This window comes from Symphodus melops, assembly GCF_947650265.1.
Source record: "Symphodus melops genome assembly, chromosome: 5".
Classification (NCBI taxonomy): Eukaryota; Metazoa; Chordata; class Actinopteri; order Labriformes; family Labridae; genus Symphodus; species Symphodus melops.
The window spans coordinates 11546139-11564650 of NC_136695.1; the positions used below are offsets into that span (position 1 = coordinate 11546139).

The window sequence follows — 18512 nt, forward strand, 5'->3', positions numbered from 1 at the left end:
TAGATGTTTTTATTTTTCCCTCCAGGGTTGATTTATGACATGATCCAGAGCCTGTCATTAAAAAATAGATATCAGTCTTGCTTATCTTACTTTATAAAGTGAGCAATTAAGGATCAAGACCATAGTCAAGGGAAACATCTGCACAGTACAGATGCAATCGATAAACATCGAAAACTCTTTTGTTGCCAGTGATTAAAGTCCGTAAGAACTTTTGTCCTCTACCTGATGTAGCTGCATGTTGTTACTGACACTATTTTTCCATTATTGAGATTATTTGGTTCCATTTTGTATCTTTTTCTCATGTGAGAGTGAGTGAGCATTTGTGTAAGAGTGAGGAATTGTCTGTGGGTTCGCACATATGTTGAACATGTGTTAAGTGCGCTGCTGCAGGGGGGCTGAAATCATTGTTCACACACACACACACACACACACACACACACACACACACACACACACACACACACACACACACGTACACTAAAGCAGATATGATGATTTCACTGACTCCCACGCCTCTGCACAGCACTGTCTCACCAACTCTGCTGCCACAGCAGCTCAGGAAGGCATCTAGGTTAGAAGTGAAATAGTTCAGCACACAAACACAGATTGTCTCACACAATGTGATTTCCTAATCTACTCTTCTGTTACATAAGAGCCATTGCAAGTCTGGTGGTTATGTTTTTTGTTTATCATGGATTTTATTTGAACAATAATGTATTCAGTAATACAATTGGATACTAGTTATCAGGAATAAACCACTAAATGAAAAAAAGCTACGTCTTCAACCTTTCTGATATGAATTGAATTCTATGATTTCTGTAAGGTTAGTAATGAGAAAGTAATTTTATTAAAATTGTGTTTCATTGTACATTTTTAAACTTACTTCCATACGAATTCTGCATATATTTTGTTAAAATAATAAACAATATGAAGCATTATTAACCCCCCCCACACACACACACACACACACACACACACTAATTAATGATAGAAAAAAGATGATGGGAATTTGGGAGGCAATATTCAACAAGTCATAAATAAGTTAATAATTGTTTAATTAAATAAAAACAAAATGTGAATTATAACAGAGGAAGAAAACCACATATCTTCTGATAATGTAATGCCCTGAATCCTTGTATAAAATGTAAATAAAATTTACTTATTTAGAATAAATGAAATGTGTTCACATTACAAAAGATTAAGTGTAAAAACAATTTTAAATAAACCTAAAGTAATTAACATAATTAAAATGTGTACTTTGTTTTTCCAAAATTAGGAAGATGATTCATGGTTCAGTAAGGCCCAATCACAAAAATGTATCTTTTTCTTTCTAATTGTAAAGACCAAAAGTATTAATACATGTCATTTATAAAAAAGTAAAAATTATGTAGAGACATTATTATAAAAGGAAAGCTCTAAAATACATGATATGCCACTGTCTCACTTTTTAGGTTTATTTTATGGAAATAAAAGGCTGACAGAGACGACATCATGCAGACAAGGAATCCATTCCAACACACCTGTTCTCTTATTTTTATTTAAGAAGGTTTTGATTGAGTGATGAGTTTGCACTCTGACAAGTAGCACTGATGCAATAACAAAGAACCGACTCAGCAAATTGTAGGAGTGGTACGCTGAAAAACAATGAAAACAGCATGTGATAGATAGCTCAGTCAAAAGGTTAACGGTAACTCACAGACAAAACGTCTTGTTTTTAAAAAGTGCATTCACAAACATGACAAATACTCTCAACTCATGATGTCTATTTTTATGTGATACAAAATATGCATACCTGTTTTAGATTTGTCTGTATTTCTATACATAGATATTTCTTCAAAAGGGTGACTTCTTTTTTTCTTTTTACAAAGGTTAAAAGCAGGGTTGTAGTCATAGCAGCTTCAGATATCTCTAGCCTCTTTACCATGAAAGGAGATACACAGTCTTAACAGATATCCAAATAAAACGTACAATTTTCTCTGTTGTTCAACTCAAATGACATACTGTCTTTATTGAAAGAGATATTTATCAGTGAAGCCTGCAGTTTAGAAAACAAATGGATCAATAAAACGCTTGGGCCATTAAATATATTTTTGTATACCCGCTTTTTTGTCAATATCATAAATACTAAAGACACAGGACAATAGTATAAGACAATGCTGGGAGACTAAATGTAAAGATTAAAATAGTTCAAACATTTTTTTCAAGTTTTCTAGTTCATGAAAAAACAAAATATCAGGCGAGCACAGAAACACTATTCTTCAGTCTTTTCTCCAGCCTATCCATGCCCCTTAATATTTCAAAGAGCAATCACGATCAGCGTTGCCAGACCATCTTTAAACAAATATCTTTTCTGTTTTAGTCCTGTCCAGATCAGATGCTTGCCCATCGTAAATGAGGCAGGATCCTGGTTTTCAAAAGAATTCATAAAAGCAGTCAAACATACTGATAAAAACCAATAAGTACCATGCAAATCTTGCAAGACGACATATTCTCAAACAAGAGACAAAGTATTCTTCCTATAGGGGAAATATCAAGTGAGGAGGGGATGGGTGAAAGGCAAAGACCTCTAATCAATACTAAATACCATTTTTCCAAAACCAAACAAAAATATTTCATCTGTACATAATGAGATCTGTACGCATGAGTTCAGACGCTATCAGCAGTTCCTTTCCTTTTTATCAGACGCCTTATCTCATTAGAGTCTTTGCCAAATGCCTATCTTGAATACAACAGAAAAGTTTTTTTTTTAATTGATCCCAATCTCTTTGTTTTCCTCCATAAATCTGGAGAAGGGGCGGCCAGCCCCCACATCCAGACCAGCCTTTTCCATACCCATCATGGGGGGGCTGCTGCCGGTGTGAACACGGTCCATTCCTCCCGGCATGGCTCCCAATGAAGTGATTCCCGCACCCCCGAGGCTGACAGGGAGCTGCGTGATGCCTCCGTTCTGTATCACAGAGATCTCATTGTTCTTCATAGCCAGTCCATTGGTGATGGCGGCTGCATACTGGTTCCAGAAGCCCGGGTCGACGTTCATGGCACGAGCTGCCAGATCCTTCTGAAACATCTCGCTGAACTTCATAGCATCCCCGCCCAGCAGGGCCATGGGATTCTCCACAGACAGTCGCCGACCCCTTCGAGCTGGAGCGTTGTTCCACATGTGTGTTCCCATGTGAACCTAAAATTAGCAATACAGTAACAAGAAACATCAAGAGTGAAAAAAAGAGAAAGTTAGTTGGTATATTTAATCAATTCAATATTTGACTTGCTGAAAATGTATGGTTTGAATCAAAGATTGGTGCTTATTTCAGTATGTGAAGACACAATTTGGCTAGTTTTAGTAGATTAGTACTCTGGCTAGATTTAGATTAGTACTCTTCGAATTAGAATAAATCCAATAGTATTTTAGCTAACCTAGTAAGCAGTTCTGCAACAGGAAAAAAACCCTTTCATGTTTTTTTTTATTTTTTTTTTTTAACAAAATTGGCTCTTACCTTCAGATTGCCCTTTGTAGTAAAAGCTCTTCCACAAATAGAGCATGCAAAAGGTTTTTCCCCAGTGTGTGTTCGCTCATGGATTTGCAACGCACTGGCAGAGGAAAAATTCTTCCCACACGAGTGGCAGTTGTGCTGCTTAGGAGTGCGTCGTGGAGGTGGGGGAGCTAGCATTGGGTTTATGCTGGGGCTCATGGTGGTATGTGGTGCTGCAGCAGGGACCTGGATGCCCACGGGAAGGTGTGAGTTGTCGAGGGACAACGACTTGCCATGTCCATTCATTTCCATTTTAATCATGTTTGATGCAGTGCTGGCCAAATTAGGAGTGCTCAGCCCTGAAAGGAGAGATGGAAATAAAACAACATTGAAATTACAAAAAATAAATAAAAAATCATTCTGCAAACATGAAAGGTTTTAGCTTGGTAAAAATCAAGAAGAAATTAATCTTGGGCTTGGACTAATAACATTCAGATTAATTCATGAATCAATTAGGAAAATGTTCCAATTCAGTCTTATTGTATCACATCTCACAAGACTTTCTGCTGAGGCCGCAAATATATGTATTTTTTTTCTATATATGTTTACAGCTAATATTATATGCATTGTAATTATGCAAATCACAGTAGATATCTAAATAGTTTGAATAAAGCATTTGTACGTTTGAGTTAATTTTGCACATACACACCTCGATCTCTACTAAGGAACAGCATGTTGAAGTGGCTCTCCTCCTTGATAAAGTGCCTGCCAGGTTGAGTGGCAGTCAGGTCAAGGGCCCCGGTGCCTTCACTTGCAGAAAGCGGAGATGGGGTCTCTGATTTTTCCGACTTTACCGTTGCCAAGTTAGTTGTATTGTTCTCCAAGCCTTCCTCTGCTGTCATGGCACTGCTGTTGTTATTATTGTTGAGGGTAGCAGGGGACTTACATCGCTGGCTTTCAGAAAGACTGTGAGCTGGAGACAAATGCTGCATTGAGTCAGAAGACTCGGAAAGAGCAGGGCTCCCCAAGCTTTGACCTTCAGCATCCCCCACTGCAGACAGGGAATCAGTGGCAAAGCAATCACTCTCTCCGCCATAGCTGTTACCGTTCTGCGTAAGCCTCTGACCAAAGGAACGAGTCATGTTGGCAGTTGAGTCGATCATTTTCATCTGGTTCTCCATTGCAGCAATGCTGGAAATTATTGAAGTAGGAGGAGAGCTCCCAGGTGAGTATGGTTTAGATGGGTCCATTTCTCCTTCTTTAAAGTCAGCTTCATCTTCCATAGCCTGTTCCATTTCATCCAGAAGGTCATCATCATAGTTACTCATGGCATCTAAGCTCTTCTCGTCAAAGGAGAGGTCAGTGTCCATCTCTTGTAAGCTCTCAGGAACAGGGGTGTTGGGAATTTGCCCTCCCATATGCATACGGATGTGTTGCTGCAGTACAACAGCATTGGTGAACTTCTTCTGACATATAGGGCAGGAATGTTGTACCCGAAGTGGGGGTTTGGATCTGTGAACACCAAAGTGTGTTTTCAGATTTCCCTTGGTTGTAAATGCCCGACCACATATCTTGCATTTGAAAGGCCTCTCACCAGTGTGGATACGGTAATGCATCTTTAGAGCACTCTGGCAACTCAGGACTCTATGACAGATGACACACTGGTTTGGGTCAGTCATCTTTTTGTCAATATTCTCTACAAGCTGCTGCAACTTTGATGTCTCTGAGGTTTGCATAGAGTCTAAGAGGCCTCCAAAAGGAAACTTAGCCTTAAACTGGTCTGAGAGCATGGGAAGGACTGGATGGGAGACAGAGTTAGAAACCGAGTTGGGGCTTGTGATGGGTTCAGTTATCTGGCCACAGCTGGATGATGTGGTGGAGGTGACAGAAGAAGAGAGGACCATTTGACTTGCTGTAGTTGTGGTGGTGGTGTTCTCTCCTGGCCTACTTGAACAACTCGGAGGCAGGAGAACACCTTCAGGTTTCAAGAGAGGAGGTGCATCACTCCCTAAGTTGGGTTTTGGGGAAGGTGAAGTAGTGGTCATGCCAGAGTCAGTGATGATATTCGGGGACAAAGATGCACACTCACTTGACGGTGGGGATGGTCTCTGGGGTGACCTGTTCAGTGGAGTGAGACTTGGAGACTCTCCAAAGCCTCCCATCATACTCGGCAACGTTGGAGGCAGCTGGAGTCCGACTGAAGTGGAACCTGTTGGTAGGACAGGTTTGCTGTCAAGCCATGTAGTAACAGGTTTTTCTGGTGGCAGAGACATTCCATATGGTATGCCTGAGCTTGTGGGCACATTGTCCAGGTACTCTGGCACGGGGTAGGGGTTCATCTGAATATGTGGATATTTCTCTTTGTGCCTCTGGAAGTGGACTTTCAAGTTTCCCTTTGTCGAGAAACGGTTGCCACATATGTTACATTTGTAGGGCCTCTCTCCAGTGTGGGAACGCAGATGGATCTGTAGGGCACTGTCACTGCCAAAAACCTTGGCACAGAACCGACACTTATGCTTGAAGAAGGGGTCCTCGGAACTAGGCTTTGTGTCAAACACAGACACATTTGGGGGTTTCCCCTTGCGATGCTTCATCAAGGCAGAGAGAGGATCAAGTGCATTGGCTGTGGCTGCAATACTGGCCAGCGGGTTGGGGAAGATAACGCTGCTGGATGAGCTGTGAGGTATCAGTGGTAGACTGGAGGCTGAGCTCAGGAGGCTGCTGTGGCTGAGTGAGGGAGGGGTTGTGGAGTTCCTGGAGAGAGCTGAGCTGCTGTTAATGCCACCACTTCCTGTTACACTATTACTCGTGCTTAAGTTGTTGTTCATCACTGAGGATGAACAAGAGGGAAGTAGAGATGACAATCCAGTACCACTTGGTGGGGGAAACACAGAGTTATTTGAGGATGTGTTGGGGATTGAAGAGGTTGACTGCTGACTGCCACTTTGTTGTGTTTGAGAGAGAGTACCCTCTATTGCTGATGTCAGAGGTGAAGGGCCTTGACCATTGAGAGTGGCCGGCAACCTTACAGGCAGCTGATGGACAGGAGGAGTGATGAAGTTGTGTAGTTGAAGCTGACTTGCGACAGGGGGCACGCAGGAGGATGCAGGCCCCTGATTTCCAGTTGCATTGCTGTGATGGTGGTTGAGCGCAGGCTGTGAGGCAGACTGTCTGTTCATTAGAGCCACCTGACTGCGTATTTGTTCTATCAGCTGCAGCTGATGTATCTGCTGCTGCTGGAGGGCCATCAACTGGTCCAGGATCATAGGGATAGCCATGGTGGAAACCCCACTGCCAACTGCTGCTCTTACACTCTGTGAAAATTGGGCAACTGCAACTCGGGTGCCATGCAGTGTCTCCAAGGTAACATTGGTGCTTGGCATGGCGTAGCTTGGGACAGTAGATGTGACAGCATCATTGAGCTGAGGTAGGAGGATGTCTGGCTCAGGGGATGTCATATCTCTCTCTTCAAGATCCATAGTTTTTTCAGGAGAAAGCTCTACCTCCATCTGCTCTTCCTCCTTTTCCAGGGTATCGACCCCATTTAGGGTAACTGTCTCTTGGATGTCATCCCCCTCACCAGCAGGACTGTGGCTGCCCTCCCTGGGGTCCTCGCTGTCAGCCTGCTCACTAGGGCAGCTGGGGACAGGGGAGAGCTCTGTGGGGTAATCTTGTAAGGGATTAGGTGTGTCCTCATTGTCATTCACTATGAGCACTAGGGGGTTTTTGGTGCAGTTCTTTAAATGTTCACAGAAGTCTGACCACTTGAAGAACTCAGCGCAACACTTCTCACATATATGTGTCTCTTCACTGCCACTGCGGCTCTCATTCCCACTGTCTGCATCATCCAGCACTTCACCTCGGGCTAAAGGGACAGGAGGGGGTCAGAGTAATGGAGTAGATGGGGAAAGAGAGAAAAAAAGGAGGGGGAGCAAAAAGAGAAGAATTAATGAATAAATAATCAATAAAGAATCCACACATATTTTGCAGTGCTGCAAAGATTTAACCTTTGATTTTTTTTTCTGTCTTTTAACATAACCAAAATCGATATTCTTTTCTTTCTTTTTTTACTGCGAACAAATTGCCCGACTTCACCAATTCTCAAGACCCAGGTTTGTGCATTCACACCCTCTTCATAGAGCCAGCTAATAATTTTCTTTGTGCAATCCATCAAATTATGAGGGCCTATCAATTGTGGATACTGCCGCTTAATGAAATTCCATAGAACCTATTGATTTCCAATATTTCATACAATTCACAGCTGCCTCATCTGTTGGGTACAAATCAGGCCTTTGATGGCCCCATTAGGATTCCCCTCTGCTATCAAGCCCAGTCATTTCCACCTGAATTTCAAATGCCTGGCCTTTTCATTGAGCATTGCAAAGGCAATACTTAAGCCCTGAATCTCAGCAAAAGACTCTAGACTGAAACACTTTGTTGTCATGATGTCGGGGAAATTTTGTTGACAAAAGTGAGTGTAGAGGGCAGTTAAATGTTAAAGGCTCTTATACAATTCATGCACATTCACTATTACAAATGTAAAACAGTTGTATTACGTGTGTACTTCAGCATTTCGATTAAAAATGCTGGTGTCACTCTCTCTCTCCTTCTCTCATGTGTTTCTGTCTGTCTCTCTCCCTTCCCTATGCTCTCTGAAATGAGACTCAACAAATTACATGCTAGTGCCATGGCAGCAAAGACTCTGATTAGTTACACATGTTTAATCACAGTTGTAGGAAGCCACTTCCTCTTCCACAAGCAACCATCAAGAGTCAAACAAGCCAGCGCAAGCTCTAAACATGGACCTTATTCACACCTGATCAAAACCATGTAAAACCTGCTTCCATTATGTGTTTATTTTTGTTGGTTTTCCCTTGTCCATATGTACATATGTCTTTTTTTATTATGTATAGGAAGTGTGCTTGCTCACTACCACAACATCCTGAAGGTACTTTTTTTCAGCGCCTTCTGTTCTGTTTATACTCAAATACCAAACATATATAACTATTTATGTAGAAATTAAACAATTTCATATACAATTTACACCGCGAATATTCTGAAGACGGTTTCTGTCAGTACTGCAAATAAAAGAGATTTATTCCAAGAAAAGATGTCCCCTCTAAAATAACCTGCAACAAAATACAGTTCAGATTATGGTTTAGGTATGGACTCTTAGCCATTAAAACGCTAAAAACATAACACTGTCCTGAGTAACGTGAGAACATAATTTACTGTATTTATACAAGTTTGCTTCCACTATAAGAGTTCCCTTCATGCACAAAACTTTACCAGCCTGGGCTACGATTGTGGTAGTTAAGGACATTACCTCTAAAAGTCATATACAAAACTTCACATCAGTGCACACTTTTACCAAACATTAAAGGTCTGTCCTCAGCCTTGTGAATGTGCAATCACAGTCATACAGTCCTTCCGCTCATTTAAAAGTTAAAGAGAAAATAACCCAGTGATGCACACATGAAGAATTTGTGGCTATAGTAGTGACTCAGTAGTTGGTAAAATTCACCATTCAACATGATTTTTACTTTAGGTGTGCACATGGGCTATCAAGGTCTGAAGTTTGTGACTGAATCAGCTATCAACAGGAAGGTTTTGGTGAGGATCTGTGTTTTTATTGGTGGCAGCAATTATTGACTTAGTTAAAATTATAAAACAATTAAGTAACTAAAGGAAAACAGAATGAAGAATAATCAAGATTTTTTGACGTTTTGGTAATTCTTTTGACCCCTTTTACATGTTTTTTAAATTCTTAGTCATAAGATAACAAAAACAGATGAAAATATCATAAATTGATAAAATGATGAATATATTTTCATTATTTATATTAGACAACCATCACAAAAGAATCCAATTCTAATCCAAAATCTTAAAGGGAAAAGGAGCGAGGGACTGGAAACGTCTATGACACGTGACAGCAGGCTAAAAATCTCCTTAGCCCAGCAGCGGACAGCAGGACTCATTTCCATAATTGGGGGTTGAAAGGTCAACACAAATGAGTGGGCATTGTGTTGAGCTGATTAGTTATTAGAATGGTATTACTGTCAATCTCTTTTATTCATTCATACAATTACAAGTGGGGGCATTTGTATGCCTCTGACCTCACACTCATACACACATGCTGACACGTTTTAACCACATACATATTTAGACAGATATAAAACACACACAAATGAAGGGTGTATGTATGGAGATAAACACCTAAAGACTACATACACACAAACACATGCACCGCACCCCACACACACACACACACACACACACACACACACACACTCCTGCTGTCAGGGAGAATACTGTGTGTGTGTGTGTATGGTGTGTGTGTGTATATATGTTGCACAAACACATCACCATACAGTACAACAATGTACACTTTTCTAAAATAGAAAAACAGGGATTTTTTTAAAACTCTCAGAATTTTCAGTTTCAAAATATAATGCAACCATGATGAAAGATTTTTTTTTTTAAACGTTTAAATTATACATCTTGAACAACTCAAAACAATTGACTCGTCAAATTTGCAGACAACATTTTTTAGAACATTCAAGAAGAAATTCAGTTTAAGCCTGTTTAAAAGAGTGAGCAATTTTACAAATGACTGCAGAACATACACTGATAATTATTTTTTGTCTTTTGTCAGAAGATGTGAAATACTGAAATTGCATCCACAATCTACCGAAACAATGGGGTGCCAGCATTTTGTGCAGATAGAGGTGACATTTTCTGTCTATTTTGTCTTTGCAACACTGCAATAAGTATAAGCGTGTGTGTGTGTGTGAGGGTGTATTGATTTTCCTATAGCATGAAAAATGAAGGGGTGAATATAAAAACACAATCCATTTTGACATTCCTCTAAAGAGTCTTCATTTACTGAGATGTGACTATTAAGCTGAACGCTGTCAATGGGGGGATTGTAGACATTGAATCTGTGTGTGTGTGTGTGTGTTATCTTGGGCCAGCAATCTTTGGCATGCTAACTGAAACTGCTAATCTGACGTATTGTATCAGTTGAGGTATTCATGCTTTCCATGCACCGATTCTACGAGGGCCACAGAGCCGAGCATTGAGCGAGAGCATTCGATAATTATAAAATTGACTCATTCTTAACAATTTCCAGATTCACTTGATGAACACAGATTCAGACTATGGCACTGGAAACATTTGCTTCATTCTAAAGTCAGTGCTATTCCATTTTTAAAATTAGTCATATAGCATATTTAAAGTTTTTCTGTTCATAAAACTTTTCAACAGAAAGTGGAAGAATCTCCAAAAAGTGTCTGCTCTTACAGCCTCATTTACAAGTTCTCCTCCCTTTGCATTCCTCTCCAGCATCTTTGGACCCTCACAGAGAGAATCATCACTGTAGGTCCTGCCCATGTTGGGAGGGGAGGGTGAAAAAATACACACAAGGCCAGCTGGGCTCAACAATGTTGGAATTCTTGTTCCAACTAAATTTTTCCTTTGTATTCTTTGGTCACAAATCTCAACAGTCTATTTCGTATTTAACTGTGAATTTAATTTATTTAAAAGTCATTTTCTATTCAATATGATCTTGACAACCAACTTTTTGGACAGATGTTTTGTGTGCCTTTCGTTGCATTTTATCTGAATGATTTATACACCAGCACAGGAACGTTCAGGGCATAGAGAAATAAAATATACTCTGAATAAGTTTCAATTATTAACTCCTTTTATCTACCACTATATGCGTCTTGTTTTCCAGACAACAGATTCTTTAAAGAAAAAAAATTTCTGCAACCGCACTCTCCTCGGACAGTAATGATTCTCTAGCGAGAAACAAATAAATCATCCCCTCGAATGATCCCATACTAAATCGGCAGAGGTCCGAGCATTCTCAGCACGGCTCTGTGTGTGTAAATGTGTGTGCGTGTGTCAGTCATCAGCCTGGTCACCCCTACTGCAGAGTGGTACAGTCATATCAACGCAAACAGGGAGGCCTTTGTCATTGCCTGCAGATGTGGAGCAGCCAAAACATTAACGATTTGTTTGTGTATGCGTTTGCAATACAGTGTTCAGTGACGGCACTCTGTCCAGATGACCGTGTCACCCGTCAAGATGACTCGCTGTGTCCGAGTATGTTTGTGTGTGTGGATTAATGAAAGAGCTCGAGGTGGTCTAATGTAGGCTCCTACTCAGGCCAAATACATATTTAACATTATCTGTATTTTTAAAACAAGATCAGTACATCATTTCATGATGGATTTAGAGATTCTGGTTTTCAAATAAGATTTAAATTTTCACATCCCAAAACTATAACAAAAAAAAAACATTAACAAACAGAATTATCAGGGGGTTTTTTTCTCTGTTCCTCCAGGGGTCTACTTCATAAACAAATCAAAGTAAGATCAGAAAATGATCCAGACAAAATCATTCAAAGAGAAAAAAAAATAATCACAGAATAGGAAAAAAAAAAAAAAAAAAATCCTTAAGTGAAAGTCTTGGTAAGCGTTCCTTAAAGTCCACCAAAGTCTCCTGTTTCAAAAAGTCTCTCCTGTCTCGTCCTTCCTTCCAATCAGGGCCTAACTTGTTTGTGTGTGTTTTCAGTGCTGAGTAGTAATTAAGACACAGCCATATTTGAGTGCTGTCTTGAAGACATCTTTGGCACAACTGTGTGGGTGGTCCAGAGGCCTGCACCCAATGGTGAGAGGGGATTAAAACAAAAGAAAAACAAAGCCCTGCTGCAGGGGAGGCATGTTGTCACTGTCAGCAGGGATTTCCTCAATATATTATATATTTTTGAACCTCATAACTCTGATTATTCCTGTCCACATTAAATATGTGAGAAAAGAAAAGGACTGCATTTTGCAGCTATGTTTGAGAATCCAAGAGTTCAGAACTGAATTCAGTTAAATAAACACTCACTGGAACTTGAGATTTTTTTTTCAACTGTCAGTAATTTAATTGAACAGTATCTGTTCAGTAAAAAATATAACAAAATATACTTCCAAGATATCTCCTCAGCTGTAGATATGACGTTTTTTATGACCTATAATCTTAGTGAAATGTGCTTAAAATGTCAGTTTTTTCAATTGATGTTGTGAATCCTTGTAACAGGGGAAATTTACCTCCTCGAGCGTGATGAACAAAAGTATGTCAACATGCAACACAGACACCTCAGCCTCCCACACATTCTGCATGCACACCTACAAAGACACTGGATGCAGAGGAAGCTATGTGGTGAGATGAAAAGCCCGCCGCTGATCACACTTTCTAGGACACGAGTAAGCTACACATCCAAGGTCAACAACACACATGTTCTAATTGTACAAGGAGCTTGACATCTAGCGGCAGGACCTGGCTGGCCAGGGCAAGACAAAGGTTAAGTCAGCTAGCTTTATAAAAGCACTCTTAAGCGGACCCTCCTCCTCCTCCTCTATTCATCCTCACACACATTACACACATACACACACACACACACACACACAGTTACAACCCCCCATGCCCCCAGGGGGCAAGTGTCCGGGAGGCCTGAGGGACAGATGATATGCCAGACACGGGCTTGTTGGCACTTGATGTTAGTTGTTCATGTTTGGGGTGATGCAGCACATGAAAGAGGTTCTCACTGAGCTGCAGACTGACATAAATTCACACACAAAAGGGCGGGTCGAACGGAAGAACTTGAGATTCAGACAAAAATGAAAAACACCAGAAAGTTCCAACCAAAAGTTCCTTACTGCTGCGATGTTTTAATCCTATTTTCATTAAATGCACCCTGGACAGAACATCATCGAGCACATCTAGAATGACACATGAAAGCTTGACTTTCTCTTTACCAGCAGCCAACATATATAGATTTTAAGTCTGAATGAAGCAGTGACTGACAATTGGAGCTTTGAATTCCTTCGACATTATATGCAATGATTTGTCAGAGCCAGCGATCAATAGTGTCGTCACGAGATGCAGCTCGGCACAAGGCAGCAAAGAATCCGATCATGCTGCAATGATACACTGACAGTGTGACATTCGTAGCTCGTGTGTGAGGTAGCTTTGGATGAGACATGGTGTTATTAGGTTTATTTAAGTGTGTATGGGCTCACTGTGTTCTGCCAAAGGATTAGGATTGTTTCACTGCAACGTCTGTCCTGAAAACAAGCGGCCCACTATACTACTGCTACAGGAACATTCCACGGCCACTTCGAGTCTCAGGCAGAATTGCGTAGATACTATAGGTTACACACAATACTGTCTGTTTGTGTGTATCTTTATTTTAAAGATACACATCCAAGCAGAAAGGTGAATGTTAATATAGAAAAGAGAAGCCAGAATAAGGATGTCATTTTTTTTAAATTATAAATTCAGGAGTAATTTCCTCTCTTGATGGATTTATTTAAGAGTACTTTGTGTTTAATAAATTGCAACAATAATTTCAAATGAAATTGAAATGAAATTATGCCTGCATGTAAATTTCAAACAGGGTGAAGGAAAAAAAAAATTCAGTCCCTGGTCCTACAGGGGAGCAACCTGATGGACGTTTCATGTTACCTTGTAAAGATTATGTCAACATTAAAGCAGACATGATTTTGTTCCCATTTTAAAATGATAAAAAAGACAAAAAAACGGCAGGAGTAAAGCATGTAAAAGAGCCAAGACTCAGCAGTGTGATACCCTGCACTCACACTTACATTTCCCCCATGCAAAGAGAGCTGCTCCCTCGAGATTACATCACGTACTTGTATGGTAAAGAAGCCCTGCAAAGTGTGTGTGTGTGTGTGTGTGTGTGTGTGTGTATATGTGTGTGTAAGAGTGTAACTGTGTGTGCGCTGGCCAACATTTGTTTATTGTGTGATAGAAAGAAAGGCAGTGATTTGTAACCAGCTTTAAGGATGAGCAGAAGAAATGGATCTTTAAAGTGGACACTTCCAAAAAGTGATCACTTTAAAAGTGAATAAAAATGAGTTATTATTGTTTCTTTTTCTCTCTCTTTTTTTAAGTTTTAGAAACGACTTTATTATTTACTTTTAATGGTTAAAATTACATTTCTAGTTTAATGTATTACAATTTTACTTTATGAAATGGAGCAGATCTTATTTTTGTTTAACATATGTATGAATACAAATAAATTACAATATGGTATTTGTACTCTGGACTGAGGAAAATGACATATCCCTGCAGATGTCATATTGTCCCCTTAATTCCCGCAGCATTCCGCTTTACACAAGATGTGACTCTAACTCTATAATGGTCGTTTTATTGCGCAGAAGGCTGAATACAGAATAATAATAAAAAGAAACCCTGAATGAGCCTTATTCTTTCCACATGGCGAGGACGAGCTCTGTCAACCGATGTTGTCGACATTGTGCGCAAAAGGGAACAAATCAAGTGTGCTAAATTTATGTGAGGGGGGTAAACAAAAAACATTTCCATAACAAAACAAGGCTTCGACCTGCAACAGAATCCGCATTTTGCTCTTAGGAGACCCAGACGTGCGCTTAGGGACAAAAGACACAAGAGCTTCATAAAAAGGAGAATACATTATGAGACTTAAAAAAAAAAAAAATAGCAATATCATTATATAAATTTACTGTATTTTTTATAGTAAATTTCGCGGAACTTTTAATTTTACCACTCCAATAGATGTTGTTCAATATTTGCCGACTTAATGAAATCGTGTCTATTTAGAAGACTTCGCATGTCTTTAAGTGTTGACGCAAACGCCCAAACTGTGTGCGATTTTCAAGACATATTTAAGAGTACAGCACCGATATTTGACAAAAAGGAAAATACTAAATCAATTCTATTTCTAAACATGTCTTTCAAAAAGGCCTCCGGCGCATGGTCTAAAGCCTCTAAGTGTAAACTGTTGTAAATGAATGTATGCATTAGTTACATTCATCTCCAAAGTAATTTATCAGCCAACAGCCGGTGCTGATGGGGCAGTGCAGCCCGCGCGAGCTGCAGGTTCCAGGTTGGACTGATGTTTCAGCAAACACAGACACAACTTCTCCAACGGGACCGCACACTGTTGCCGTGGTTTACCGGCAGACTTTTGACTTCAACAAAGCATAGTATTAAGATTTATTTTATTTATTTTATTTTTTTTTTTTTAAACTAAACTATCGACTAAATTAATATATTTGGAAAATATGTAGGAATAATCCATAAGGAGTCAAATGCACTTCTGATTTCAGATAAAACTTGTCAAACTTCTTTAAAAGCTCCTAAAAAGAGTGAAATGCTGAAACACACAGAGCGGCAGTGAAAGGAAGTTTCCTGTAAGAAAGGAGAGCTCAGCTGATTAGGTCCACTCACCGTGCTCGGAAACCACTCCGGCTAGTGCGGGATCCTCGTCCGACTTGAGGTGCTGTGGCTTGGCTTGCTTGCGTCGGGACATGCTGCTGGCGTCAGTGCTGGCGATGCTTCTGCTTTTGCGCTCCGTGATGTCTCTGCTTTGAGCAGATACATCAGCGAAGAGCGAATGAATCAACACACACAAAAAAGTTCGCAAATAGTCTGGTAGCGGAGCAGTGAGAGGGGGAAATATGAGAAATTAGCCTGTGTCGCTGCTTCTGTCGCTGCTGTTGCTGTGCGTTGGATTGCGCATGTCGGTATAATAATTATGATAGTGAATAATGCCTCGCGATTAATGGCACCGTGTGAAGGTGGGGAGGATTGGCTGGAGTCCAGCGGACGCGCATTGGATATGGTAATGAGGGACGGACTGAGCAATTAGCCGCTTCACTCTCAGACTTTATCCGTCTCTTTTCTCTTTACTATCCAGCCTCCCCCAACAACACAACACAACACACCAAATCTCTTGTTGTGCCGGGCTCACGGGGCGGGCGGGCGGGCGGGGGGGTCTCCAACAGGGACGTCAGGCTCTTTTTTTCCCCTCCCTTCACCGAGCGCACCGACTCAGAAGAGCCGAAGATTCACCGCTGCGCTTCTTCTCGAATTATTTCTGATCTTCATCATTTTTGACTTGTTTCATTCCCCTTTTTGCTCACAACTACAACAAAAGCGTCTTCTCAAACAGTCTGTCACAAGAGCGTGGCTCAATCCATGCACTTTCTCTGTCGCGGCAACTTTGTTAACACGCACTTCCTTCAGACGGGGACACGAGTGGAGAGATGTTTACAGTCTCAGAGATGTAGTTAACTGTTGACTTTCTGGGTTGGGGTTTACTTGAAAGTGGACAGGACGAGCACAGTTCTTGACGGTAGAAGTAAATTGTCTCCAGGGTTTATTGTTTTCCTTTTCTTTAAATGGCGCAGCTCTGCTCTCCAAACTTTGACGCGGAGAAAACAGTGCCACGATTAACAATGTCCTTCTCTTAGTTACAGAGACAAAGTCACTATGTTGAAAAAGTCATTTGTCCCGCATGAGACAAGAGTCGCTTTCCTGTTTCTGATCGTGATGAAGTTCCCCTCGTCCTCCTCCTCCTCCTCTCGCTGTTCTACCTCCCGGTCGCGCTGTACGCCTCGGTGCGCTTTCCAAAAGTGGCTTTTCTGGATAGCTGGTGGCCAGACACTACAACGCGGCTTCTATCCGAATAAAAATAGCCAATCAGTGTCTTCCCTTTTAATAGGCTCGCGCGCTCACTTCGAAACCAACTTTGAAGTTATCTTCTGGCAGCCCACGAGCGCAGTCGGTCTCTTCGGTGTTGGGCATAGCTCCGTGTGTGTGGGGGACTGTGCTGTATGTGAGAGTTAACCCCCAAGCAGAGGTTCAGCCCATTGCTTTCAGCCACCACTAGGATGTACCACCACGTTACTGTTCAATGGATCGCCCTCAGACTCCGTGTGAACGCCCAGATCTGACCTCCCATCATATAATATCCCTAGCAGTCTGTTGGGACGCAGAGTCATATTACTCTCAGAACATTTTTCTTTTATGAGAGCTGATATTTTGTGAGTGTACGGCTAGCTTTCAATCACACAGTCCCAGCTTTATTCAACCGATTCTTTGAGTTTATGGGTATTTTACGCACGATAGCAACAACTCGTTCAGGACGTTATCGTTTGCTGACAGTAATCACAGAACACGTAAATTATTCACTGTAAATAGTAAATATCATTTTTATAACTCGCAGACTGTTGGGCCTGTACAGAGTTATCGACGCAATACGTTTGTTGTGGCTTATATTCTCATTACACGTGCGTAAAATTAAAATAAGTTGAAAGATAAACGATGTTTTTGCACTGTTTCCAGATACGTGTGGATTTAAATAAACACACTGGCCATTAACTTTGCTGAAGTCTATTTGTATTAAAATGGCCCGGAAGCATGTGGTCATAGTAATGGGGTAGGACTGAAAGGATTAAGATGTGCAGGGCTGAGGGGAAGAAAGTAAATGTATTTCTCACCAGTTTTTTTCTTATTAACGTAAACGTATTTTTTTAATATTACAAACTTCATCATTTGTAAACAGATGTATCTCTAAAAAATGTGTATCGAATTTTAATTATAGTTTTAAAAAAGAAATCAGACCTAAAATATTAAGACGTGGGATTTGTTGATAATATAAGGCAAAGGCTACAACTTGTAAAATCATTCGTGAATGAATAACTATTCACTGTTAATGATGAGCTTTTTTTCCAGTTGTGGGGGGATTTGGCTCAGTTGCAGCCCTCACCCCACTTCCTCTCTGCCTCCCTTGTGTCTGTTTGACTTGTCTATTCCCCTGTGCCCACCTCATATGAGAGACAAATCTGTTGACACCAAGGTCGTCCTGCAAGCAAACTTTCTTTTTTTCTTCTTCTTCTTTCTCTCATTTCTCCCTCTATCATCCCCCTGGAAGTTATGTCCAAACGGCTGTTATTATCTGGTATTAATAGATGCAGCCCCAGGAAGACAAAATCAGCTATTGATAATTGCAAGGAGTATACGGCAGCTACTGTATCGATCGGCGTGTCCTCCACTCCCCTGGTGCTGAGAGATAAGGAGACACACTCTTTAGAGCAATATAATTTCTTTTGACCTATCTGCTTGCTACAGACTTATGATGAATAGCCAGAGTGGCTGAAGTCCTTTATCACCAAAGTTACCCCCTTGATATATTATTGATTC

General features: G+C 40.7%; 1 protein-coding gene across 1 annotated transcript; it reads right to left on the reverse strand.

The window, feature by feature from the left end:
* Positions 1-1457: 1457 nt before the first annotated feature.
* Positions 1458-17125, reverse strand: sall3a (spalt-like transcription factor 3a). The gene is made up of 4 exons (XM_079343849.1): positions 15756-17125; positions 4180-7335; positions 3495-3829; positions 1458-3178 (listed from the first exon to the last, which is right to left on the reverse strand). Exons 1-4 carry the CDS (start codon positions 15835-15837, stop codon positions 2747-2749), a joined length of 4005 nt encoding a protein of 1334 aa, XP_079199975.1. The 5' UTR covers positions 15838-17125; the 3' UTR covers positions 1458-2746.
* Positions 17126-18512: the final 1387 nt, after the last annotated feature.

What these genes read in the sequence shown, in the direction of transcription:
- sall3a (XM_079343849.1), bottom strand. Translation starts at nt 15,837, where the DNA reads ATGTCCCGACGCAAGCAAGCCAAGCCACAGCACCTCAAGTCGGACGAG. An exon ending in CGGAGTGGTTTCCGAGCACG is followed by an intron (nt 7,336 to 15,755) that starts GTGAGTGGACCT and finishes CTGTCCCTTTAG; the next exon opens with CCCGAGGTGAAGTGCTGGAT. An exon ending in GTTCCTTAGTAGAGATCGAG is followed by an intron (nt 3,830 to 4,179) that starts GTGTGTATGTGC and finishes CTCTCCTTTCAG; the next exon opens with GGCTGAGCACTCCTAATTTG.